Source organism: Myripristis murdjan, chromosome 12 (genome assembly GCF_902150065.1).
Source record: "Myripristis murdjan chromosome 12, fMyrMur1.1, whole genome shotgun sequence".
Lineage (NCBI taxonomy): Eukaryota > Metazoa > Chordata > Actinopteri > Holocentriformes > Holocentridae > Myripristis > Myripristis murdjan.
The window spans coordinates 3,607,833-3,635,306 of NC_043991.1; the positions used below are offsets into that span (position 1 = coordinate 3,607,833).

General features: G+C 42.4%; 1 protein-coding gene across 1 annotated transcript in view; it reads right to left on the reverse strand.

Moving 5' to 3' along the window:
- The window catches only part of LOC115369203 (NACHT, LRR and PYD domains-containing protein 14-like), a gene marked incomplete at its 3' end in the record, with an annotated part of 59,358 nt that overhangs the window by 24,585 nt on the left and 7,299 nt on the right, over positions 1–27,474 (reverse strand). The window contains exons 4-10 of the mRNA XM_030065770.1: positions 22,844–22,916; positions 21,214–21,366; positions 18,291–18,398; positions 13,837–15,522; positions 13,420–13,770; positions 10,405–10,575; positions 9,047–9,217 (exon numbers count right to left, since the gene is read on the reverse strand). Coding sequence (XP_029921630.1) covers positions 9,047–9,217; positions 10,405–10,575; positions 13,420–13,770; positions 13,837–15,522; positions 18,291–18,398; positions 21,214–21,366; positions 22,844–22,916 — 2,713 coding nt within the window. The remainder of the gene's footprint in view (positions 1–9,046; positions 9,218–10,404; positions 10,576–13,419; positions 13,771–13,836; positions 15,523–18,290; positions 18,399–21,213; positions 21,367–22,843; positions 22,917–27,474) is intronic.

Consider the following 27,474-nt stretch of genomic DNA (forward strand, 5'->3'; position numbering starts at 1 on the left):
AGAGAAAAAATCATATTTTAGAAAAAAATAACACAACAAATAACACAAGTTACAATACAAGTACAATACAAATAATATAAGTATACAAGTATGCAAAATTTGCAAAGAGAAACAAGCCAGCAGTGGATGGTGTTGTAGTACCAAACCAGTCCACTAGGTGTCACATTTAAGCCACTTTGACCATGTGAGCGTCTCTTTCAACATCATGCTTTACCACATTTATTCAAATGTTTGTTGAACCCACTCAGTCCAACACTCACAAGCCCCCTCCAGCTCCTCTCCAGCACACCTGAGCCACAGGTGAGGGCTTCATGCTGACTGGCTGAAACAGATCTACAAGACACAAAGGAAGAGCAAGTAAGTAAGTAAGTAAAATTTATTTATGTAGCGTTTTTCCCAGAGAAAGGCTCGCAATGTGCTTCACAAAATGACAGTAAAAAACAAAGGAAACCAGTAAAACCTATAAAAACACAGAAGACAAATAAAAACAGGGAAAAAAAAAAACACAAAGCAAAGTTATCAAAAGACAGTGACAGTCAGAACATGGTTGGTTTACGACCTTTCAGGAAAAGCTTGCCTGTACAAGTATGTTTTTGGTTCCTTTTTAAACATGTCCACAGTAGCAGAGACTCTCAGGTCCTGTGGAAGAGCATTCCACAGCCCGGGAGCAACACACTGAAAGGCTCTGTCACCCTTGGTTTTTAGCCTATAAGACGAGGCACAACCAATAGACTCCGGTCTACAGACCTAAGAGACCTGTTGGGTACATGAGGATGAAGCAGGTCACACACGTACTCTGGTGCCTGACTATGGAGAGCTCTATAAACCAAAACAAGGACTTTAAAATGGATTCTATAACTGACAGGAAGCCAGTGCAACAAGGCCAAAATAGGGGTGATAGAGGCGGGTCATTGACAGGCTATACTTCCATCAGTAAATTAAGAATGCCTTCATACTGAAATGTAATGGGGTTGGATGTATTTTTCCTTCTACCAGCAAAAATGGTCTCAGGCGGTACGCGCTCTACTCGGTTCTCGCCCCGTCACTGTCGGTTTCAGAGTATAAAATATGGACCGCATGCTTCACTTTAAAGTGTCACATAAAAACTGGCCTGTGATCCAACTCGAGTCCTGATGCGAGAGTTTAAAAAACAGGCAGTTCACTGATGTTGATGATGAGGAGCAACGAGGAAGAATGAGGAGTTCAGTTGGTCCTGCAGGCCGCCGTACGTACCGCAGCTTCTCTTACCTCCTTGTTTGTCCGTATGTCTGTACGCAAGATAACTCAAAAACTAATGAACGAATTCAGATGAAACTTGACAGAGGAACTGGTAATGAGCGATGAATGAGCTGATTTAATTTTGGAGTATCTGGGTCAAAGGTCAAAGTCAAGGTTTCTCATTTTGGGCAGTGTGTTTGGGCATCAAAGCAGGACGCAGCTGGGGTGTGTGTGTTGTGTTGATGTGGTTTTGCAGCATGGTGGCTAAGTCGGACTGCTCCTGTTTGTCATGTTTTACATTTTACTGTTAAATCAACAGAACAAACAAACAAAAAAAAAACCAAAAAAAAATAGTGCTGATGTCTTGAGATATTCTGGACCTGCTCATGCTGCTGGAGTTACTGAGCCTGAAATGTCTGAAAGTTGAAATTCAAACTATAAAATAATGGTTCATTACATGTAAGAATAGAAAATAATCAAATAGAAAATTGCAATTCAGGATGGATCCACCTGGAGCCAACACCACAAACAGTATTTTTTGTTTCTTTCTTTCTTTTCCCTTTCCTTTTTTTTGTGTTGAGTAACAAGTTGTTTAAAAGTCCATGCCAGTCACATCTGAGGGAACCGGCTCCCTCCCTCACTCCCAAACTCCTGTGCTCTCTCACGGCTTCTCTCCCCCAGGAATGGAGGGATTGTCCCGTAAACGTGGCAGCAGAGGGCGGAGGAGGAGCAGACCAGGAGCGACGGCAGGAACTCACTCTGCTTTTGTTTGGTTTCTGTCGTGCGGGGCGGCTCTTTGTTTTTAGGGCAGCGCTGACAGAGGGATGACTCTCTGGATCTTTAAATATCAGCGTACACCCTCCCTGTTCTCCTCTCCTGTCCTCCTCACTCCTCTCCTCCTCCTGTCTCCTGCCTTCCCACCCCTTCCTCTCCTCCCATTTCATCTCCTCTGCTATCACCGTCCATCTGCTCTCATCCTCTTGTCTCAGCTTCCTCCCATTCCTTCCATCTTTTCATCTCCTCTAATCTCTTTGCCTCTCCTATCCTGTCTTGCCTCCTCCTTTCCTCTCCTCCTCCTCCTCTGCTATCCCCTCATTTTTTTACCCTCCTTTCTCCCATTTTCTCCTCTTCTTCCCCACTTTCCCACCCTCCAAATGCCACCCCACCTCCATTCATTCTCTCCTCCTCTTAAACTCTTTACTAGACTCTTAATCGGGAGAGTGTGTTTGAAGCAGACGGCATTTACTGTCATTACCAAGGCCTCTGAGTCAGTGCAGTGTGTGTGTGTGTGTGTGTGTGTGTGTGTGGGTGTGTGTGTTGTCTGAGCTGATGGGGGTAGCGTGGTATAAAGTTTCCACGTAGCATTCAGGCTTTATGATGCCTTTTTATTTTTTAATGCACGGGAGTGGAACAAATGACACATGTAAAACATTTCGAGCAGACCAAGACGCTCTCAGGCAGCGTGCACTCATCTGACACATTTATCACCTCATTAGCATGGAAAAGCAAAGTTTTTTTTTTATGGGTATTGTTATTGTTTCTTTTTGTTTCTGTACTGTTGTTGCTCTGTCTCACATCTGTAGTTTTTTATTTTTATTATCTATTTATTGTCCTTTGTCCATTGTTGTCTTGTCTTGTAGGTGCACAGCCTCTAAAAATGTATAAATGTAGCAGGATGAATTACATAATTAATGTAAGCAGTAATTGATAATGTGAAAACCTGCAAAAAAATAGTAAAAAAAAAAAAAAAAAAAAAAAAAGTTTACTGGATTTTTTTAAATATAAAATCAGCACTTAAGACCCTGTGCACATCCAGACACATGCACACATCCATCCATGCAGCAAAATCGCACAAGTTTTAACACACTGCCTTCATAGAAAATCCTTAATTTTAAAAGAATATTGAAAAATCATGACTTTCAGGCTTACTTTGTATCAATGTAGACAGAAAAAGGAAAAAAAAATATAGATAGATACAGATATAGATACACTATATTACCAAAAGTATTCACTCACCTGCCTTTACTCATACTATGAACTGAAGTGCCATCCCATTCCTAACCCATAGAGTTCAATATGATGTCGGTCCACCTTTTGCAGCTATTACAGCTTCAACTCTTCTGGGAAGACTGTCCACAAGGTTGAGGAGAGTGTTTATAGGAATTTTTGACCATTCTTCCAAAAGCGCATTGGTGAGGTCACACACTGATGTTGGTCGAGAAGGCCTGGCTCTCAGTCTCCGCTCTAATTCATCCCAAAGGTGTTCTATCGGGTTCAGGTCAGGACTCTGTGCAGGCCAGTCAAGTTCATCCACACAAGACTCTGTCATGCATGTCTTTATGGACCTTGCTTTGTGCACTGGTGCACAGTCATGTTGGAAGAGGAAGGGGCCCGCTCCAAACTGTTCCCACAAGGTTGGGAGCATGGAATTGTCCAAAATGTTTTGGTATCCTGAAGCATTCAAAGTTCCTTTCACTGGAACTAAGGGGCCAAGCCCAGCTCCTGAAAAACAACCCCACACCATAATTCCTCCTCCACCAAATTTCACAGTCGGCACAATGCAGTCTGAAATGTACCGTTCTCCTGGCAACCTCCAAACCCAGACTCGTCCATCAGATTGCCAGATGGAAAAGCGTGATTCATCACTCCAGAGAACGCGTCTCCACTGCTCTAGAGGCCAGTGGCGGCGTGCTTTACACCATTGCATCCGACGCTTTGCATTGCACTTGGTGATGTGTGGCTTGGCTGCAGCTGCTCGGCCATGGAAACCCATTCCATGAAGCTCTCTGCGTACTGTACTTGGGCTAATCTGAAGGTCACATGAAGTTTGTAGCTCTGTAGCAATTGACTGTGCAGAAAGTCGGCGACCTCTTTGCACTATGCGCTTCAGCATCCGCTGATCCCTCTCCGTCACTTTACGTGGCCTACCACTTTGTGGCTGAGTTGCTGTTGTTCCCAAACGCTTCCATTTTGTTATAATAGAGCTGACAGTTGACTGTGGAATATTTAGGAGCGAGGAAATTTCACGACTGGATTTGTTGCACAGGTGGCATCCTATGACAGTTCCACGCTGGAATTCACTGAGCTCCTGAGAGCGGCCCATTCTTTCACAAATGTCTTGTTTCACAGTCTGCATGCCTGAGTGCTTGATTTTATACACCTGTGGCCAGGCCAAGTGATTAGGACACCTGATTCTGATCATTTGAATGGGTGAGCGAATACTTTTGGTAATATAGTGTATATATCTGTATCTATCTATATAGATATCTATATAATGTTTCTGTAAAGCACTCTGAATTACCTTGTGTTGAATTGTGCTATATAAATAAACTTGCCTTGCCTTGTCTATATATAGATAGATATGCAAAAATCAAAAAAGGGAAAAAAAAAGAAAAATATATCATATTTCACAGTCTCAAGACTATAATATAACCTAATATACATGAATAGTGAGAACCTGCATATAATTAGACTTGTTGAGATGAGATTATGTGCTTTCTGCAAAATAAATGAATAAATGCCAGAACAGAATTTTGAAAGGTTACTATACATATAGTAACCTTTTAATTCACTGTTTAAATATCTGTTCTGGCGTTTATTCCTTATATCCCTTATTAGCGCATATCAAATCAGATAATGTGTGATATGCATGTGTAAACAGAATAATTCAAAGAACTGGTAATTGACTTTTTTTCTTGTCTTTGTGTGTGTAATCAACTTGTGAATTTTTATAGTGATATCTGAGAGTAAAATGTTGAACCCCTTTCCCCTGTGTGTTAAAAACAGTGTTTTTTGGTAATATGTGGTCATATAGAGGTGATTTTCAAATCTTTCCACCAATGGGATTCCTTTTTTCCCCTCACTCAGGACAAACTGAGGATACAAAATCAGTTGAGTTTGCTTCTCTTGCAATTTGTCCTAGGGTTTTTTCCTAAAATGACTGGACTATAAGAGAATGCCTTCAAACTATGCTTTTTTTTTTTTTTTTCAAATGTGTCACAAAGCTCTTCATATCAAGTCTTTTCCCTCTAAGCGATGCTTCACAGAGCGTGTCGAAAACCAGGGTTTATGTGGAAATTAAAGTGAATGCCACCAAAGTGGCATACAGAGCCCTTTCACCGGAGGAGCTGCTATCGCTTGCATCAGAGATATGAAGCTCGGCCGCTCTGCGTTTTTTTTTTTCGACTCTCGGAGTCTCTGGAGTTTCACAGCGGCTGTTTGCTCAGCGTCCGCCCTGCTGGACGAACACAGGAACTGCAGCACGCATTTTCCTCTTTCACCTATTTTGGGAAAGTGTTATATACAGTGAAAGGTCAAATATTTGCGTAAGTTGTGTTCACAAAGAGAGTCTGCTGTAGCGCACACACACACACACACACACATACTCAAACTCACATCCACACACACACATTGTATCCAGCGAGTGTGTGTCTGAGATCGTTTTTCTCTCTCTCTCAGTGTGTGTGTGTGTGTGTGAGAATCCAAGCAAAGCCAGCAAAGCGTCATGTCTGCCTGTCCAAGTTTCATCACCAGTTTCTTGTTTTTGAGCGAGAGAGAGAGAGAGAGAGAGAGAGAGAGAGAGAGAGAGAGAGAGAGAGAGAGAGAGAGAGAGAGAGAGAGAGAGAGAGAGAGAGAGAGAGAGCGAGAGAGAAGAAAAACTGCGGGTTCAAACCCTGGCTTCGGTGCTGCTGCCCTACTTCTCTTCATCATTGTACTCACTCCGTCTACTTTCTGGATAAATGCACAAAGAGCAGGAAGAAGAAGAAAACAAAACAAAACAAAAAAAGTCTGAAATTGATTCACAATGTCAGTACTTTGTTTATTGTTTCAGAAAGGACATAAAAAAAACTCTTGCAAGGACAGACAGGAATTAATTATTAGAGAATATTTGTGAGTGTTTCTGGTGTGTGACTGAGTTGTTATTCTCATGTCTGTGTTTATTGACTAGAAATACAAAAAAAAAAAGCAATCAGTGGAGGAGGAGGTTTAAATGACACTTTTGCACAATATTAAGAATTTGAATATACAAACATTATAATGACTTATTATATTTACGCGCCTGTCCAGTCAATCAGTTAACAATTATCCACCAAGATGCCTGTTACAATAAAAAAAAAACAAAAAAAAAAAAACAGTAACTATAAATCACAAATCAGCCAAACATGTTCTCAACACTTTCAGGTCAGAGTTTGTTTCTGAGAAACTGGCAGCTCAACCACAAGAGAAGAACCAGGTGACCACAAACCAAACGCAGGGAGGAGCGGCTCAGTGAAGGTGGAGCTGAAGGTGTGCAGGAGTCTCAGCCTGTCAGGAGAGACTCTGTAGAAGGACAGAGTCCCAGCAGAGCGGTCCAGATACACTGCTACTCTGTGAGATCCACGGGGACGGACAGAGATGCTGGTGGACTTCCTGTTGTGACTGACAGTGTAGCTGTAATCACGGCACCTCAGACTCCAGGACTGTTCATTGTTTCCAAGCCGAGAGTCAGCACCACTTCTTGTGATTCCTCTGTAAGTCACTGCTATAGAAACCCATCCACTCCACTGGACCTCCCAGTAACATCGCCCAGTCAGACCTTCTCTACACAGAACCTGAGGCCTCCAGTTAAATCTGTCTGGGTGACGAGGATACGACTGCTTCTCTCTCTCCATCGTCACCTTCCTGCTGTCCTCAGACAGATGGAGCTCTCTGTTCGCTGTGTTTGGATCCAGTGTGAGATCACAGGCATCTGATGGGGAGAAGACACACAACACACCTCAGAAAGCATCATTCACTCACACTCTCTTGGCTCTCATAAGGTTATTATAGTTTTGCATTTTTCATTAAAAATCAAAACTAATGTCATTTTACACTTTGTCTTTTCAATTTTTTTCTCCTTTTTCTCATTCAGGTTTTTTTTTCTCTTATGTCTCCCTCTCTTTTTCTCTACCTCTCTCTGTCCTTACCTGCCCCCTACCCTCTTCATACACCCCCCCTACACACACACACACACACACAGACACACGCACGCAAATGCACATGCACATGCACACGCACACACACACACACACACACACACACACACACACACACAACAAAAGTAAACTACAATTGATTTGCTTTCTTAATTTTTGTTTCTCCTTATTTTCTGTGTTGTTTTGTTTGAGTTCCTGTCTGGTTCTTTCTTTATTTCCACATCTGTTCAGTCCTGTCTTCTCCTTTTCTAAAATGTTTTCTAATGTTGTCACTCTCTGCACTCGACTTGTTCACCTTTCTTTCACTAATAAAGGAAAAAAAAATACCAGGCTTATGTACAGTGGTGAAAAAAAGTTTTCAGACACCCCATGCATTTGTGAAATATTGCATTAAGAATCACTCTTAGGTCTTCAAGTGCAATTTCTTTTAGTCCAGTCACAGCAAAATACTAAACAAATCCTAAAAAAGCCATTAAAAACTTCAAATTGATTGGTTCCTGGGTCATTTTGGTACCAGTGATGAAGGACGTTCTTTTTATTAAAAGACACAATTTTTGTTGCCAAGCTTGGTGTCTATATAAAGCAGCACATGTGAAAGTTCTTCAGACACTAAAATGGCTAAAACAAGGAACCTAACGCAGGAAACACGCCTGAAGAGAAACATTACACTGTCAAGAGTTTAGTTTCGTTAGTTTTTCTGGTAAACAATAAACAAAAAAATATAATTTGTATTTGTTTGTATCTGTCTAATGCAGCCACACCTTTTGAAACACAAAAAAGATTTTCCCACAAATATTTCATGATAATATTTGAGATTGTGAGATTGTGTCAAATTTTAAGGGTGTCCCAAAACCTTTTCCACCACTGTGTGAGATAAATCTGACAGAGGAAAACTCATTTTTCTCTGTAATTTTAAAGTTGTTTTTAGTCATTGTAGCTTTGATTGGACTCAGCAGAGAGAGACAGGAAAGGCCGGGGAGAGAGACGGGCTGCCCTGCAGCAAAGGGCCTGAGGTGGGATTCAAACCCACGACTCAGCCTGGACAAGCTGGAGCTCTGCAGCACGTGAGCTACCAGGGCGCCCAGGTTTCTGTCATGTCAGCTGATTTTAGCTGCTTTTGGAAACACACACACACACACACACACACACACACACACACACACACACACACACACACACATATAGTTTCAGCTCGCTCACATTTTCTGTAAAGCCTTGTTTGTATTTGTAGTTAATGTGTATGTAACTTTACTATATACATAATTTTATTCAATATATATTTTCTAAAATCCCTTTCTGTGTGTGTGTGTGTGTGTGTGTGTGTGTGTGTGTGTGTCTCAGTACTCACATCCTCTCAGGCTGCCAGCTGGAGTCCAGTCTTCTACATGTTCCAGCCTGTAGGGATGAACACAAAACCATCATCCTCTTCATCATCATCATCATCACCTGCAGGTCACATGACCCCAACACACCTGTGGCTGCTCTGATTGGCTGATCTCTCTCTGTCTGTCTGTCCAGTCCTGAGGCCACTGAGCACTTTGGACATTTCCCAGGAAATGCTGCCTGCACTGACTGTGTCCAGCACAAGAACCAAGCAACCAAGCTGCTCCGCCTGGACTGACTCCACCCCTCTAGGACTGACTCCACCCCTCTAGGACTGACTCCACCCCTCTGCTGACCTGAGAGGACTGACTCCACCCCTCTAGGACTGACTCCACCCCTCTGCTGACCTCAGAGGACTGACTCCACCCCTCTAGGACTGACTCCACCCCTCTGCTGACCTCAGAGGACTGACTCCACCCCTCTAGTGACCTCAGAGGACTGACTCCACCCCTCTACTGACCTCAGAGGACTGACTCCACCCCTCTACTGACCTGAGAGTCTTCAGTCTGCAGTGTGGACTCTCCACCAGAGCAGACAGCAGCTCCACTCCTGAATCCTGCAGCCCGTTGTCACTCAGGTCCAGCTCTGTCAGATGGGGGTTGGACTTCAGAGCCGAGGCCAGAGAAGCACAGCTGCTCTCTGTCAAGCTGCAGTCCCTCAGTCTGAATGAAGAATAAAAAATAAACTATAAGACAGGAAGAGTGCAGAAGCGTCACTCCTCAGTGAACTGGCTCCTTGTGCTCTGAGAGCTTTTTCTACTTCAGTATCTAGTTATTATTATGGATTTGCCATGTTTTCTAGCAGCCTGCTCACACTGATACAGCTATTCATTTTGTAAGAAAGTGAAAATACTAAACAATAATAGGCTAATTATTCCTAAATAAATGAATATGTTGTTATTTGAAAGTCTGGTCCCCACAGTGCCTAAAAAAAACCCTTTTGGACAAATGGAGTTGATGAGCCCTGATGTGTTTTATTTTCTTCCTCACATCACAGCAGAGATCTAGAACCGACGGCTCACCAGGGGCCTCATGTAAAGGGTGCGTACACACAAAAACGTGGTGTACGCCCTTTTCCACGGCAAAGTTCAGATGTATAAACAGTGGAATGACCATGAAAATGTGGGCCAACTTCATGGCTGGTGTACGCAAGTTTCTACAGCTGTGGATGCTTTGGCGACACTTAGAGGTGATGCTGGGAAACTGTTGATAATGTGAAGACAGTTAGTCCTCAGAGTGATGTGCACATCTGAGACACATGAACAATTAGCACTGATGAATAATTAACACACACGCATGTCTAAGATTAGATTTGTGGATATAAAAACACGCATAATATTAATCTCCCTTGAGTATTGAGGATGTGCGCCCCCAAATATGATCCTGTCTTCACAGCATCAGTACCAGTCTGTGGTTCAAGTTAGTGACTTGCTGTTTGTTGCTGGTTAAACTAAACTTCAGAGCTTTGTGACCGGCCCCTGATTGTCTCTGTGTGTAAAGTACTCATGTCAATAAACCCGTGTGTCATGCGCCCCGGTGGCTCACCGGCTAAGAGCGCACCATGCAGTAGGTTTTGGTAGGAGTAGAAACATGGAAGGGCGCAAGGGAGTAATTTGGCCTAGGGCGCCAACATGGGCAGAGCCGCCACTGGAACCAGGGCTCAGTCCTGATCACAGAGACCGGGGCTCGAATCCGACCTCTGGTCCTTTGCTGCATATCATCCCCTTTCTCTCCCCTGTCTATCTCTACTGTGACTATCAAATAAAGCAGAAATGCCAAATAAATAAATAAATAAATAAGCCTGTACAGAATATTACATGTTCACACATCATTAAAAAGTGCAGTCTGACCTGAGAGTCTTCAGTCTGCAGTTTGGACTCTCCAGTCCAGCAGACAGCAGCTTCACTCCTGAATCCTGCAGCTTGTTCTCACTCAGGTCCAGCTCTGTCAGATGGGGGTTGGACTTCAGAGCCGAGGCCAGAGAAGCACAGCTGCTCTCTGTCAACCTGCAGTCACTCAGTCTGAATAAAGAATAAAATATGTAGCTATAATTTCCAGTGTTTGGGATATTTATCAGTCAGAGATTTTTCAAAATATTTAAAAAGGAAAGACAAACCAATGAAATAGTTATTATAACAACTATATTAATAATAATGATAATACTAATTTATATTTACATTACACCTTTGAAGCAAAGTTCCAAAGTGCTTTACAAAACCATCAGAGTAAATGAAAGATAAAGATAACACCTGAAATGACAAGACATCAAAATATGAAAAACACAAATAAACAGACAATGAAAGCAAGAAATGATAAAAGGTCCAAAATGATTCAAATTCAGTGCTAAATACAGTAGACGTGAAAACAGCCATAGGTCCGTCCATAAATAACAAATGAATGGCTCAGTGAAAAGTCCTCAGATGCCTTCAGTCTACCATCTTCTCAGAGTAAAACTGGAGAACAAGAGCTTCTGCATCACATGACACCAGCAGCCAGTCTCTTGACCAATCAGGGCCAAAGTTATGAGCATTTCAACAGACTGACCAGGTGGTGGCAGTAGAGGTGGGTCCATCAATATATTGATATAATATGGATACTGTGATATGAGATCAGATATCATGTGGGATTTGGGATATGGTAATATCTTGTGGCATCAGTGTTGTCCTCTCCTGCTTTTAAAGGCTGCATTACAGTAAAGGGATGCAGTTTTCTCAACTTATTAGACGTCCTCGCTGCTCTGTTATTGGCCTCAGCCTGCTCGCTCATCATATCCATATTACTAATGACTGTTCAGCACTAATTTACACTTTGATGAAAGCACCAACCAGTCATCCTAGCAATATCCTCACAATATCGACATCACGGTATTCAGTCAAAAACATGGTGACAGTCGACTGTGTTCATATGGCTCAGTCTGAAGGACTAGAGACAGAAAATATCCTGAAATATACAAAATGTTCATTTGGCGTGGTCGTCTGTCAGCCTGCAGAGTTTAAACAAAGTTTTGCATGGGAAGTAGGTGAGCTGTGAAAAAGGGTGTGAAGATACGGTGGCCGAGAAGTGCAAACCAACATTACAAAATGTGAAACACTTTTACAAAGTTTGAGACAAATTTACATTTTGGAAAACATGTTTACATATCATAAAACAAAATTTCATTACCAAAACACTTTTACCAGTCCTGAAACACATTTACGTTTCAGAAAACAAATTAACAAGACGCGAAACACTTTTACAAGTGCTGAAACAAATTTACAAATTACACAAACCGGAAAGGGAATGTACCAAAGCCCTGATTGACACCGACTTGACACGGAAGTGAAAAAGTGCCCGGTCAATTTTGGTTTTTGTCGTCAGTTGTTGTGTTGGTGACCGAAGATGGGCATAGGAGAGTTTGTTAGCGACACAGAGCAGGCAGAGGAGCCAAATATGCTGCAACAGTGCATCCAGTATTTTAACGAGGGACACTCGTTTGCGGTTATTGTGAACTTAATGTCTAGTGTGCATGGTGTACACATCAGCTTGAGGTCTGTGAAAACCAACCTGAATGAAGCTGGGTAGCCCACTACCGCATGAAGCATTACTCCCCCATAAACTCCGTAATTAGGGCCATCAGATTGGAACTTCGTGGACCAGAGGCCTGTATCACAAAGCAAGTTTAGTTTCCCCTGGATTTCTCAGACCTATCCGGCTACACTAATTGAGATCATGGTGTTCAGTGATAACCGGTATCACGACACTGGTTATCAACTCGCTCATTCGATCCAGGTTTGCCTCATAAAGAGCCGTGAACGCGCACGTATAAGGGGCGACAAGGAAAAACGCAGTGTATGTCACGGCAGAGGTGCAGCGTATTATACTGGAAAAGGATGAGGAGCAAAAACTAAATTTACACACTAAATCGAACACCGCGGCTGCCGCTAAGAGAAGGCAGAATGCTTGGCAACGAATTGCCGACGGTGTAAATGCGCAAGTTACACATCAACAGCTCAAGTCCACATCTGACGCTGAAACCTATGAACTATGTCAGTGCGCTGCTGTAGCTGGAAAGTTTCTTTGCCTTTTGGACTCGTAAGGTGCCGGTGCAGGTGTTGTAATGTTTTTTTCTTGGTGGTGCAGGTGCAGATAAAAACCACTGGAGGGACTGTGCGACTCAGATTTGCTTCTCTCCATGTGATTTTCCCCAGACATACTGTACGTTCACCTCTGTGAAAAAGGAGTGGTAAATTGACCAGCTGGTGGTCATATATTAGCTTAAGTTTATAGCCTATCAATCTATGCATCAATAAAGAAGATCAATTTAAGGCTATCTGAATTGAATTTATTTAATTTGTAACACACATGCTTGTTTATTTCACTGACCTGTTTTCAGATATTTGCCAGGTTGAAGTTCCTTTTTTTTTTTTTTTTTTTTTTAGGAAAACATCTTTTGTTAAAATATTTTTTTTGAACTTGATGACTATTTGAGACTCATATCTATTTATTTATTCTAGTTTGAAGTTATTTTTTTAGTTGACTCATACAGTGCTGCGTATTCCACTTACAGTACTTTGTTCTTACTAATAGAGCTTGTCAAGTTTAATGGAATATCGTTATGCCGTCATTTTATTCCTATTATACATCTGGGATTGCGTGGTCAGCGGGAAGTCTGTGTGTGTGTGTGTGTGTGTGTGTGTGTGTGTGTGTGTGTGTGTGTGTCGGTGTGTGTCTCCAAAAAAAATGCCACTTAGGGCCCCAGTTTGGCCAGGGGTGGCCCTGATCTGAATATTTAGAGCACTACATATCTTTATTGTATTTCTGACGGTGTCAGGTATGGAAGCAGCTCTACACTGTTTGTATAATGTTGATTTGACATCAGGACTAACCGAGCCTTCCTGCAGTTCCTCACAGCTGGGATCAGTCTCTTTCGTCCCTCCTCTGATGTGTTGTACGCCTGCAGGTCAAACTCATCCAGAACCTCCTCTGACATCTGCAGCATGTAGGCCAGAGCTGAGCACTGGATCTCAGAGAGTTTCTTCTTTGATCTGTTCTCTGACTTCAGGAACTCTTGGATGTCCTGATGTACTGAGAGGTCGTTCATCTCCATCAAACAGTGGAAGATGTTGATGCTTCTGTCAGGTGAGACAAAGTAGGTGTTCATCCCCTTCAGGTTGTTGATGACTCTCTGGATGTGTTCTGGTCTGCTCTTTTTCCAACCCAGCAGGCCTCCTAAGAGCCTCAGGTTGGACCTCAGCAGGCCTCCAAAGAGCCTCTTGTTGGACCCCAGCAGGCCTCCTAAGAGCCTCTGGTTGGACTCCAGTGAGAGGCCATGAAGGAAACGGACAAAGAGGTCCAGGTGACCATTTTTGCTCCGCAGGGCTTCAGACATGACTTTCTCCAGGAAGATATCCAACGATGGCTCATTGTCAACTCCTTTATTCTTGTGTGTTCTCATGACTCTGGCCAGTACCTCTGTGTTCCTGTTGGTGTAGCAGTGGAAGATGTAGACTGCAGCCAGAAACTCCTGAATGCTCAGATGAACAAAGCAGTAGACTTTTCTCTGGAAGAGCACACACTCGGTTTTGAAGATCTCTGTGCACACTCCTGAGTACACCGAGGCCTCTCTGACATCAAGACCACACTCCTCCAGGTCTTCTTGGTAGAACATCAGGTTGCCTTTCTCCAGATGTTCAAACGCCAGCCAGCCCAGCTTCAGAAGAACTTCCCTGTCAGTCTCCATCAGCTCCTGCTGACTCCTGTCTTGTCTCTCATCATACTTGTGCTTCTTCCTCTGTGTCTGAACCAGCAGGAAGTGTGAGTACATGTCAGTCAGGCTCTTGGGCAGCTCTCCTCTCTGGTCTGTAGTCAACATGTGCTCCAGAACTGTAGCAGTGATCCAGCAGAAGACTGGGATGTGGCACATGATGTGGAGGCTCCTGGACTCCTTGATGTGTGAGATGATTCTGCTGGACAGCTTCTCATCACTGGATCTCCTCCTGAAGTACTCCGTCTTCTGGAGGTCAGTGAACCCTCGCACTTCTGTTACCCTGTCCACACATGTAGGAGGGATCTGATAGGCTGCCGCAGGTCTGGACGTTATCCAGAGGAGAGCCGAGGGAAGCAGATTCCCCTTGATGAGGTTTGTCAACAGCACGTCTACTGATGACGTCTGTGTGACATCAGACACGACCTCATTGTTCTGGAAATCCAATAAAAACCTGCTTTCATCCAGGCCGTCAAAGATGAACACGACTTTACAGACGGCGAGCTTCTCTGCTGTGACCGTCTGTAATGTTGGATGGAAAACACGGAGCAGCTGGAGAAGACTGTAGCGCTCATCTTTGATCAAGTTCAGTTCCCGGAACGAAAGCAGAACCACAAGACTGACATGTTGGTTTTCCAAGCCCTCTGCCCAGTCCAGTGTGAACTTCTGCACTGAGAAGGTTTTTCCAATGCCAGCAACGCCCTGCGTCACAACTACTCTGATGTGTGTGTCTTGGCCAGCTAAGGGTTTAAAGATGTCGTGGCACTTGATTGGAGTGTCACTGAGGGTCTCCATCTTGGATGTTGTCTCCAGCTGCCACACCTCATGTTGGGTATTAACCTCTTCCCTCCGTCCCTGTGTGATGTAGAGCTCAGTGTAGATCCTGTTGAGGGGGGTTCCACTTCCTGCTGCAGCAGTTCCTTCTGTCACAAATTCACATCTCCTCCTCAGACTGATCTTATGCTCGTCTAAAACCTCCTGCAGACCGCCGTCCACTGGACTGGTTTGACTGGGTGTCTGCAGTCCAGGTCTTGTTCTGGATCTTTTTCCACACTGGGGACAGGCAGGATCTCCTGATGGATCAGACTGGTCCCAGTATGAGATGATGCACCGTCTGCAGAACCAGTGTCCACAGCTGGTGGAGACTGGATCCCTCAGGAGCTCCTGACACAAAGCACAGCAGGACAGCTGCTCCTTCACATCACCTCGACTCCTCTTCCTGTCCCTGCGGAGATGAAAACACTTTGTTTATGTTTAGACAACATTACGTTTTAACCGAAATCTTAAAATCTTTTTTTAAAATCTCATAAGCGGACTCATGTCACTTTCTGTGACTACATTTACATGGATTGCAATATTCTAATATTAATGCAATTAAGACAGTATTTACAAGACTAAATGTCCATGTAAGCAGCAAGACATCCACTTTGAGTTTTTACAGCAGATTGTTTTTTTTTTTTTTTTTTTTAAAGCAAAAAATCTCCACAATACAGCGTGAGGAGGAAACTCGCTGCAACAAGTTTTCAACAAGCTAAAGAGGACGACACCCCCTTGACTTAACCCTGAGATTAGTCACCGTTGGTACGACTCCAGTGAAGACCCCATTAGGGCTGAACGATTTATCGTTTTCTGATCGAAATCACGATTTCAGACAGTGCGATCTTGAGCTGCGTTTTTTTTTTTCAGCGCTCCTGACTGACTTGTGTCAATTATTTCACACATACATGCCGTCTCCCTACCATCCCGCGGTCATGCCCTGTCAAGCTCACCAATCAGAAGTGGCATGCTAGGCGAGGACAGGTCACGCTAACCAATCAGAAGCGGACATTGTCCAGGCGACAGTATACACACTCTAAAAATAAGATGGTGTCCCTAAATAACGTGTTCTGAAATGGCTTCAGCTGAACCAGAAGTGGAGTTAGGGAATTTAATCCCAAAAAAGCAGCACATCGGTCATATGGGAGTATTTCAGGTTTGGGACTGCAGATGTGCACCAGAAACAGGTCCTGTGCAAAGCCTGTCGAACATCCAGCAGCAACACAACCAACTTAGACCGGCCCTTGAAAAATGACCACAGACATTTACATGACGAGTGCATGACCAAAAAGTCCAGTGAAAAGTCGAGTTAAAGTGATGCTCAAGCCCACTGTAGCAAACAGACTACAATTACAGCGCCGTTTACTCTGTAACTCCGTATGAAAAGAGGAGCTGCACACACCGGGAGATAATGACTGCTGTAACGCACTACATTGCTGAATACATGGTGTCTGTTAACACGGTCACCAGAGAAAGATTTCAAAACCTCCTCTGCACGCTGGACAGAAGATATGATTCCCTCCCGCACCTCCTTCAGCCAGGCTGCCATCCCACAGCTGTATGCCGAGTGTGAGGAAAAAGTTGTAACAGAGCTGAAAAATGTGGAGTGTTATTACTTATTTAACATCGTTTTTTTTTAAATTGTTTTGTATTTTATTACATTTTTTAATGATACAGAATTAAGGATTTTTTGCACTACTTAAAACAAGACAGTCAAATGTGTCTCTTTTAGTTCTTCAGTTGTAATAACTGCTGTTAGTCGAGGACTTTAAACAATGTACATGCATGTTTCTTGCCTTTGTATGCAATTCTTACCTTTTTATTATTCATCCTTGCATTACAGTAAATAGCATTTAATGTTTTGATGGTATGATGTAATTTTCTGTCATGTTTTAAATTTGTTACTGTACATGGTGAATATTGCACCGAAGCTTGATTTGAAGAAATATCACAAATAAAATCGAAATCGCAATATCGGCCAGAAAAATCGCAATTAGATCTTTTCCTAAAATCGTTCAGCCCTAGACCCCATAACAAATGTCTGAATCCCCTCCACATCCAAGTGGGTTTTCATGCTGGATTCCAGTGCTCCTGTCTGCTTCCAGGACCAGAAGTCAGGTATTACAACACTCAGGCTGGGACAATATGCTTATCTCCTGATCGATATTATCATGACACCTGGGAGCCGATCGATAGATATTGCGATTCTGAAGTATCCTCTTATCCTCGTTGTGTAAATGTGTCAGAAACTGGCCCTCACTGTCAGTCCAGCTGGAGAAGCAGAGCTCCTCTGAACGGCCTCGCTCTCTAGTTTGTGTCTTTAAAGTTTGATGAGGCTGTGATTCTCCTAGAGGTCACTAGAGGTCATTTTCTACAGCTTGGTCCAGTTTGACAAAAGTCTCTGCCTGCAGTGAAATGGCTGCTATGGGGGCCAACGTCATCACACAGGAATCAAATGTGGCTCATTGAATCCACAAGAGTCTCAGCTCTCCAGTCAAAGCCAACTGATGCAGCTCCAAGACTGTTTAGGCCCCAGTCTGCACAAACACACCATTTTACAACAGGCCACAAGAACACATGTGGACTGCAGGCTTTGGGGCCCAAACTGCATGGGATTAGCAGAAGGTGGGCGTGTCTGCAAAGGGGAGAGCCGTGGCTGCCCAGAGAACCCATTTTCATTCACACATCTGGAGGTCAGAGGTGAAAAAAAAGCTAAAAATTTAGCCAAAGTTAGAAACAATATTTTTTTCAGAGTTGTCAGGTTCTGTAAATGCATTGTGAAAATAATACAGCAATGTGTTGAACCTTGTGTTTTTCACCTTGAACCTTGATGTTGAAATGAAAATGTACTTTTGAATAATTAAGTATTTTTACAAGAGATTAGATCTGTCAGTCAACGTGAATCTAAACTTCAGACACAGGTGTGTGAAGAACTTGTGAGTGCAGGTGCACGTGGAAATGTTCTCAGGTGTTTTGGTGCAAAACATCAAACAGCATCATAGTTTGTGGAAAACAGCACAGACCCAGATGTGTTTTGGTTGAACAGCTGGATTGCAGAGCAGGGAGCAGTCATTTCTCTCTTTGCAGTCTCTTGTCTTGATCTCCTCACTACTTGCTCTGCTATATAATCTCATGTCATCATATTCCATCAGGCTCACAGTCTGACAGCTGTCTTACTTTGTGTCTGAAGGTCCAGGTCCAGCACTGAAGTCTGGAGGATAACCTTTAGACCGGTCACTCTTCATGGACAGACAGCTGGACACTGCAGACTCTGCTCTGTGGCAGGAACCTCTGGAAACACAAATGTTTGAAACATGTTATTAGTTCTTGTAAATCAGGGCTCCAGACTAACTTTTCCACTGGCAGCACTGGTGCTCCCAGCTTTCCCAGTCGCTCACAGCAGCTCATGATTTGGTCGCAGCCTTTTTTTGTGAGGGGGGGTCCAGCTAAAAGAGCAGATGTGGCTCATGATCTGAAGCATCAGTTTTGGGGTCACGTCTACTTTCTCCATGCACCACAAACAGATTTCACAAGAAAACAGTGAACACACACTGCACTCTAGCAGCTGTCTTACTTTGTGTCTGAAGGTTCAGGTTCAGCACTGAAGAGTGGAGGATATGCTTTAGACCGGTCACTCTTCATGGACAGACAGCTGGACACTGCAGACTCTGCTCTGCCCTCCTCTTCCTCCACACAGTCACTCATCTTCAGATTTAAGTCAGTCTAAGAGGTGCACACACACACACACACACACACACACACACACACACACACACACACACGCACACACCAAAGGGATGATATATGGGTTAATGTTCTAGTTTCCTAATGGACAACAGGCATTAACTGTATTAAATGGAGTCAGTGCAGCTGCACATAAATAATGTGTGTTTCAACATATTTTTGTGGAAGTGTCAGTTATTTTGTTGCTATTTTATATTTAGTGTATATTTATAATAAGATTTTTGTTGTTTTTTCCTTCTTCATTTTAAATACTGTTATTTTGCAAATGTATGTACTTTTTTTATTATTATTATTATTTTTTGGTCATTCTTTATATGGATCTCATGTAATTTTTTGTTATTAATGTCTTGCTAATTATTTGCTGTATTTTTTCCCCCATGTCTCAGAAAGTAATATAATGAACGCAGATGATAGAGGGTTAATACTAAACACACTGAAACACACACACACACACTGAGGCCCAAACCTTACAGTGAAATTTGACATTTTAATTTTAATTTGTCATGGCGACCAGTTTCATGCATGCAGCGTTTGGTCTTTGTAAAGGAGCCGGGAGCCGCTGATGATCTGCACAAATAAATGCAGATTCACAAATAATTTGTGAAGCACAAATTCACTTTAGGAAAGCACAAATGAAAGAGTGTGAATGCAGCAAAGCTCATGGACATGTTTCCCTGTTTCTGTTCCAATCCAGAGGCTGCGTTCCAGACGCTGCGCTCACCAGCAAATCCTGGTGTCGTCATGAAACCTGCAAATCTTTCTTTCAGTAGTTTTGGTGGCGCACCGTGTTCCCTTCATGTCTTTTTCTTGTTGTTGTTTTCAGAGAACAGAGCCTCAGCAGAAAAACACAAACTCCTTTCCATCAAACCTTCAAAGCAGATGAGGCTTTCCTGTTAAGGAGCCACAGGTTTGGCCCTTATTCTCTTTTCTGTGTTGAGGGACCAGAGGCCTGTTCTCACCCTGACAAACAGGAAACACTTTGCTTTCTGTTCAGGCTGGAAAAAGAAAAAAACACAGGCCTGTTCAGGGCCCTGGGAACACAAGGGGCCTGCTCAGTTTGAAAACTATTAATAGATTTGCATTTTTTTATTGATTAATTTATTCATTTGTCCATTTCCAGTGGCGGGTTTCATACATACAGATCAGTCTGTATTTCCTGTGGAATAAAGGGAATTAAACGGCTTTAAAAACGTGCTGTCTGACGTATAGAACTGCCTAACATTAGTTTTTACCGCCTGATGAGTTTTTTTTTCATCATCACAAAGAAAATGATCACTGCTTTACTTTTTAAATTTATTTCTTACAGATGAACTCAACAGTGAAAAATGCTGCTCGAAAATGGCGACAGACAAAAGTAGCGACTCACAGCAGAAGCAGAAGTTTCTTTCATTCTTTCTTTCTTTGTTCCATTCTTTCTTCTTGGACTTGAACGCAAAGATGAAACAGAAATCCTCTCCTGACGTCCGAACGTGTGCAGCTTTTCTAGATCATGACAGTGAGACAGTCCAACATTAATGATGCGGCCTCGTGGCCGCGGCTCGTCCAAACCTTCAACCAAACTTTCACTTTCACTTGTGCTGCGTTCACGTCCTCATCGGACTCATGGGAAAATTCAGCAGCTCCCGTCTGCATCCCTGTGCTACTACTCGCCCACTATGAGGGACGAAAAATGACAAAACAATAAATAAATGAATAAATAAATACATACGCATATAAATATATAAATGCATAAATAATTAAATTAATAAATATTTCTACATTTATTTATTTATTTATGTTTTTATTCATGCATTTATTTATTTATTTATTTATTTGTGTATTTATACATTTATTTGTGTATTTATTTATTTATTTTTACATTCATTTATTTATTTATTCCTACATTTATTTATTCATTTGTGTATTTATATATTTATTTTTACATTTATTTATTTATACTTTTATTTATTTAAGTGAAGAGGCGTCAGTCTGGTTCAGAGTGTGACGGACCGAGACGCCACATCAGTGAGACAGACTCGACCGGCCACAGCCTCCTCTTCATCACCAAAACTACACCCACCTCTTCATCTGCTCCTCTGGTTTTACTGACTCGTTCTCTCTGCTGCTTAAATCTGGAAAACATCTGTCTGTTCATTATTCAGTGTGGATTTTACGGCTCATTGTGTCTTGATTTTGTCCTTGGTGTTCTCAAAATTCATTCATTTGCATTTGTTTGTTGTTCATGGTCACAAAGACTTTGCTTTTCTATCAAAAACAAAAGGAAAATAACACATTTTATTTTCTCAGATGCCTGATTTGACCTCCAGTAAACTTTGTAGAGATTCTTGTCACTGCTGTATCCCTGAACGTTGCTGACATCTGCTGTCGACTCGAGGCAAAGACAGGAAGCAGCCCGACACACGGGGAGCGGTCCTGAAGCCGTGAGGTGATGTCAGCGTCCCTGAGCGAGGCCTCCACCCGGCGGAGAGCTGTGTCAGTGACCGGAAAGTTCCTGAACACACTCCACTTCCTGGGGACCGATTACAACATGCACAAGAGGACTGCACACACACACACACACACACACACACACACACACACACACACACACACACACAGTTTGGGATGGCTGTAACACGTTTTGTCTCAGTAGCTATAACTTGCAGAATTTTTGTGTTTGAGCCCTAAAATTTCCACACTAAGTACCCTTATTTGTGTACTATAAATAACAGTTTTCAACTATAACACTGAATTCATTAGCTGATATCAAATACAAGAAGTTCCACTACCCCACCACCGGGGTACGTTTTAACAATAAGAGAGAAGAATTAAAAGAATTAAAAACTGAGACCGCATCACATAATTTGCATGCAAATGTCCAAACAATTACCTTTTTAACTGAATATTAGTGTCATGGCTATAAAATTTGCATTCTTCTTCACACAGCTATTTAAATTCACATGCAAGGTCATGACAAATAAAATCATTGAATCCTTGAACTATAATTTGCAGAATTTTTGTTCTTTTTCCACAAGTTCCCTTATTTGTGTACTATAAATAGCAGTGTTTCCAACTTCTCAACCATATCACAGAATTCATTTATTGATATCAAATACAAGAAGTTCCACTACCTCACTACCGGGGTAAGTTTTAACTCAACCTGTAAGACGTAACATTAGGAGAGAAGAATTAAAAATTGAGACCACATCACAAAATTTACATACAAATGTCCAAACAATTACTCTTTTTTTACCTGAATATTAGTGTTTTGGCTATAAAATCTGTGTTCATCTTCACACAGCTATGCAAATTCACATGGAAGGTCAGGAAGAACGAGGTCAACCATGAAATGGATCACATGAGTCCCAGGTCATCTCTTATTGGTGAAAGCAATGCTGTTTTTTCGGATGCTTTTTTGGAAAGTTATTGCAGCGCATTCCCCCAAATATCTGATATGCAGGACAATATCATTTTCCCGGGGGTGGTGGCAGTGATGTTGTTCATGTTTAACCTTACATTTATGTGGAGAGAATTCATTTCCGACACTTTCAGGTGTGGTTTCCCCTGCTTCAGTCCCATGCGTGTTACATTTCCCTCGACCAGGCCAAGAATGCCAGAGTCTGGAAAAACAAGCTGCACAGAGCTAAACAGATAGATAGACGGATGTTGTGCTCCAGCAGCAGGTTTTCGAGAAACTGCACAAGAGCTAAAAACTAAAAAAAAAAAAGTATAACTATCAACATTAGAAGAGAAAAATTTATATTTTAGAAAAAAATAACACAACAAATAACACAAATTACAATACAAGTACAATACAAATAATATAAGTATACAAGTATGCAAAATTTGCAAAGAGAAACAAACCGGCAGTGGATGGTGTTGTAGTACCAAACCAGTCCACTAGGTGTCACATTTAGGCCACTTTGACCATGTGAGCGTCTCTTTCAACATCATGCTTTGCCACATTTATTCAAATGTTTGTTGAACCCACTCAGTCCAACACTCACAAGCCCCCTCCAGCTCCTCTCCAGCACACCTGAGCCACAGGTGAGGGCTTCATGCTGACTGGCTGAAACAGATCTACAAGACACAAAGGAAGAGCAAGTAAGTAAGTAAGTAAAATTTATTTATATAGCGTTTTTCCCAGAGAAAGGCTCGCAATGTGCTTCACAAAATGACAGTAAAAAACAAAGGAAACCAGTAAAACCTATAAAAACACAGAAGACAAATAAAAACAGGAAAAAAAAACACAAAGCAAAGTTATCAAAAGACAGTGACAGTCAGAACATGGTTGGTTTACGACCTTTCAGGAAAAGCTTGCCTGTACAAGTATGTTTTTGGTTCCTTTTTAAACATGTCCACAGTAGCAGAGACTCTCAGGTCCTGTGGAAGAGCATTCCACAGCCCGGGAGCAACACACTGAAAGGCTCTGTCACCCCTGGTTTTTAGCCTAGGACGAGGCACAACCAACAGACTCCGGTCTACAGACCTAAGAGACCTGTTGGGTACATGAGGATGAAGCAGGTCACACACGTACTCTGGTGCCTGACCATGGAGAGCTCTATAAACCAAAACAAGGACTTTAAAATGGATTCTATAACTGACAGGAAGCCAGTGCAACAAGGCCAAAATAGGGGTGATAGAGGCGGGTCAGTGACAGATTTTACTTCTATCAGTAAATTATGAATGCCTTCATACTGAAATGTAATGGGGTTGGATGTATTTTTCCTTCTACCAGCAAAAATGGTCTCAGGCGGTACGCGCTCTACTCGGTTCTCGCCCCGTCACTGTCGGTTTCAGAGTATAAAATATGGACCGCATGCTTCACTTTAAAGTGTCACATAAAAACTGGCCTGTGATCCAACTCAAGTCCTGATGCGAGAGTTTAAGAGACAGGCAGTTCGCTGATGTTGATGATGAGGAGCAACGAGGAAGAATGAGGAGTTCAGTTGGTCCTGCAGGCCACCGTACGTACCGCAGCTTCTCTTACCTCCTTGTTTGTCTGTATGTCTGTACGCAAGAAAACTCAAAAACTAATGAACGAATTCAGATGAAACTTTTTAGAGGGAATGGCAATGAGTGATGAATGAGCTGATTTAATTTTGGAGTATCTGGGTCAAAGGTCAGAGTCAAGGTTTCTCATTTTGGGCAGTGTGTTTGGGCATCAAAGCAGGACGCAGCTGGGGTGTGTGTGTTGTGTTGATGTGGTTTTGCAGCATGGAGGCTAAGTCTGACTGTTTTACATTTTACTGTTAAATCAAGAGAACAAACAAACAAACAAACAAAATAGTGCTGATCATGGGCGTTTCTTGGACCTCAGGACATTGGGGGCTGAGCCCACTGCCTTGTAGGGGGGTGCGGGGGTATTCTCCCCCGGAAAAAAATTGATAAACAAGCTCTATTTTTATGCTTTCTCATGCATTTTGGCACCTTTTTTTTTACTTGCAAAAAAACTGCAACATGTACTTTAAAAACACCCATTTATTTTCAGAATTAACAATGAACAATATACAAATGTCTCTCCAAACTTCTGCTCTCTCTCAATCTCACTCTCCATCTCCTCCTCTCCATCTTCTGTGCTCTCTCTCTCTCTCTCTCTCTCTCTCTCTCTCTCTCTCTCTCTCTCTCTCTCCACCTTCTGCTCTCTCTCAATCTTACGCGCTAGCTGTAATGATCTGCTTAAATGCAATAATTAAGCATTATAAAATGGGTGGTTCCCATGTGATTGGCTGAGCCGCGTTCCATGCCATTGTAAAATCAGGGTAACCCACTGGCAGACCGCAGCACAAAATATCTCCGCGCCACTGTAAACGGACATGGCGTTGCCTAGCAACCAACTACTCTGCGCTCAACTTCCTCGTTAGGTTACATTTGTTTCAAGACTTTGTAAACAAAATGTCAGACTTTGTGGTGAATTTTGATTTGCTGGGTGGCCTGAGCCTGGATGAGTGGTTGGTGTCTGTTAAAGGATGCTGAATTCACCACCAGCAACAATGTTTTCGCTGGTTTGATAAAGAAACTCCGCCGAGAAGGACGTGACAAATCTTCCCACCACCAAGCCATAACCGAGGCAGACTTCCAGAAGATGAAGCACTTTTAGGCACCAAGCTCAGACACACCTTGGAGGCTTGTCTGTAAAGTCTGGTTTGACGTGCAGCTTCATATGGGACGCAGGGCGAACGAGGGCAACCGCAAATTAAAGCCCGACTGCTACAGCATTCGCCACGACGAAAATGGCCTAAATTATGTCACCCTGTCTTTCAACGAATGCACAAAAAATCACAAAGATGCTGCCGGAAAAAAAAACATAGAAAGCATGCGGGGATTCATATATGAGCAGCCGGGTAACCCACTGTGTCCGGTGGCCTCCCTGGAGAAATAGCCTACCTCTCCCTGCTGCCTCCTGATCCACCTGCCTTTTATCTCCACCCAGAGCGGACACAGTAGGCTACGACAGCGCCGATGTATGGTAAATTAACAGTATAACTTTATTAATGTTGTTATTGTTACATCCGACGTTAGGCATACGTCTGCGCAAAAACGCACCTGCCGCGAATGCCGCTTGAATAGCGCACAGTGATATGATATTCCTACTCCATAGTAAACCGCAGAGAGGAGGAAAAATTATCCGGGGCTAAAGAAAAAACATTCGGGGCTAGAGCCCCAGATGCCCAGGCCAGGCGACGCCACTGGTGCTGATGTCTTGAGATATTCTGGACCTGCTCATGCTGCTGGAGTTACTGAGCCTGAAATGTCTGAAAGTTGAAATTCAGACTATAAAATAATGGTTAATTACATGTAAGAATAGAAAATAATCAAATAGAAAATTGCAATTCAGCATGGATCCACCTGGAGCCAACACCACAAACAGTATTTTTTGTTTCTTTCTTTTCCCTTTCCTTTTTTTTTTTGTGTTGAGTAACAAGTTGTTTAAAAGTCCATGCCAGTCACATCTGAGGGAACCGGCTCCCTCCCTCACTCCCAAACTCCTGTGCTCTCTCACAGCTTCTCTCCCCCCCAGGAATGGAGGGATTGTCCCGTAAACGTGGCAGCAGAGGGCGGAGGAGGAGGAGGACAGGAGCGACGGCAGGAACTCACTCTGCTTTTGTTTGGTTTCTGTCGTGCGGGGCGGCTCTTTGTTTTTAGGGCAGCGCTGACAGAGGGATGACTCTCTGGATCTTTAAATATCAGCGTACACCCTCCCTGTTCTCCTCTCCTCTCCTCCTCACTCCTCTCCTCCTCCTGTCTCCTGCCTTCCCACCCCTTCCTCTCCTCCCATTTCATCTCCTCTGCTATCACCGTCCATCTGCTCTCATCCTCTTGTCTCAGCTTCCTCCCATTCCTTCCATCTTTTCATCTCCTCTAATCTCTTTGCCTCTCCTATCCTGTCTTGCCTCCTCCTTTCCACTCCTCCTCCTCCTCCACTACTATCCCCTCATTTTTTACCCTCCTTTCTCCCATTTTCCCCTCTTCTTCCCCACTTTCCCACCCTCCAAATGCCACCCCACCTCCATTCATTCTCTCCTCCTCTTAAACTCTTTACTAGACTCTTAATCGGGAGAGTGTGTTTGAAGCAGACGGCATTTACTGTCATTACCAAGGCCTCTGAGTCAGTGCAGTGTGTGTGTGTGTGTGTGTGTTGTCTGAGCTGATGGGGGTAGCGTGGTATAAAGTTGCCACGTAGCATAAAGGGCTTTATGATGCCTTTTTTTTTTAATGCACGGGAGTGGAACAGATGACACATGTAAAACATTTCGAGCAGACCAAGACGCTCTCAGGCAGCGTGCACTCATCTGACACATTTATCACCTCATTAGCATGGAAAGGCAAAGTTTACTGGCATTTTTTTTAATATATATATATATAAAATGAGCACACCCAGACATGCACACATACATAAGCTACATCAATCAATCAATCAAACTTTATTTATAGAGCACCTTTCATACAAAAGGAGCAGCCCAAAGTGCTTTACATTAAAACAACACAACAAACAATAGACACAAGAGATATCCCCCCCCCCCCTTCTCCCACACATACATAGACACACACACACACACACACACACACACACTGAGGAAACGCTCTCCTACACTCACCACTTTGAAGTGAGGAAACACCAGAGAGAAGATAATCGATACTATAGAGGCATAATATGACTGTATAGATTAAAATTCAGTAAACATCTAAAAAATAAAAGTAATACAATAAATAAAAACTTTTTAAAGGCCAGACTAAAATGGTAAAAATAATCAAATAAATAAAATTCAATTAAAAACCGGTCTAAAAAGGTAAAAATAAACAAATAAATAAATAAATAATAAAATAAATAAAATTCAGTTAAGAACCAGACTAAATGGTTAAAAATAATAAATAAATAAATAAAATTTAGTAAAATAAAATTTAGTTAAAAGCACACACTGCCTCCATAGAATATTCTTAATTTTAAAAGAATATTGATAAAACATGACTTTCAGGCTTAAAGGGTTAACTTATCTTGTATCGGTGTAGACAGAAAAATATGAGGGACAAAAAATGACAAAACAATAAATAAATGAATAAATAAATAAATACGCATATAAATATATAAATGCATAAATAATTAAATTAATAAATATTTCTACATTTATTTATTTAT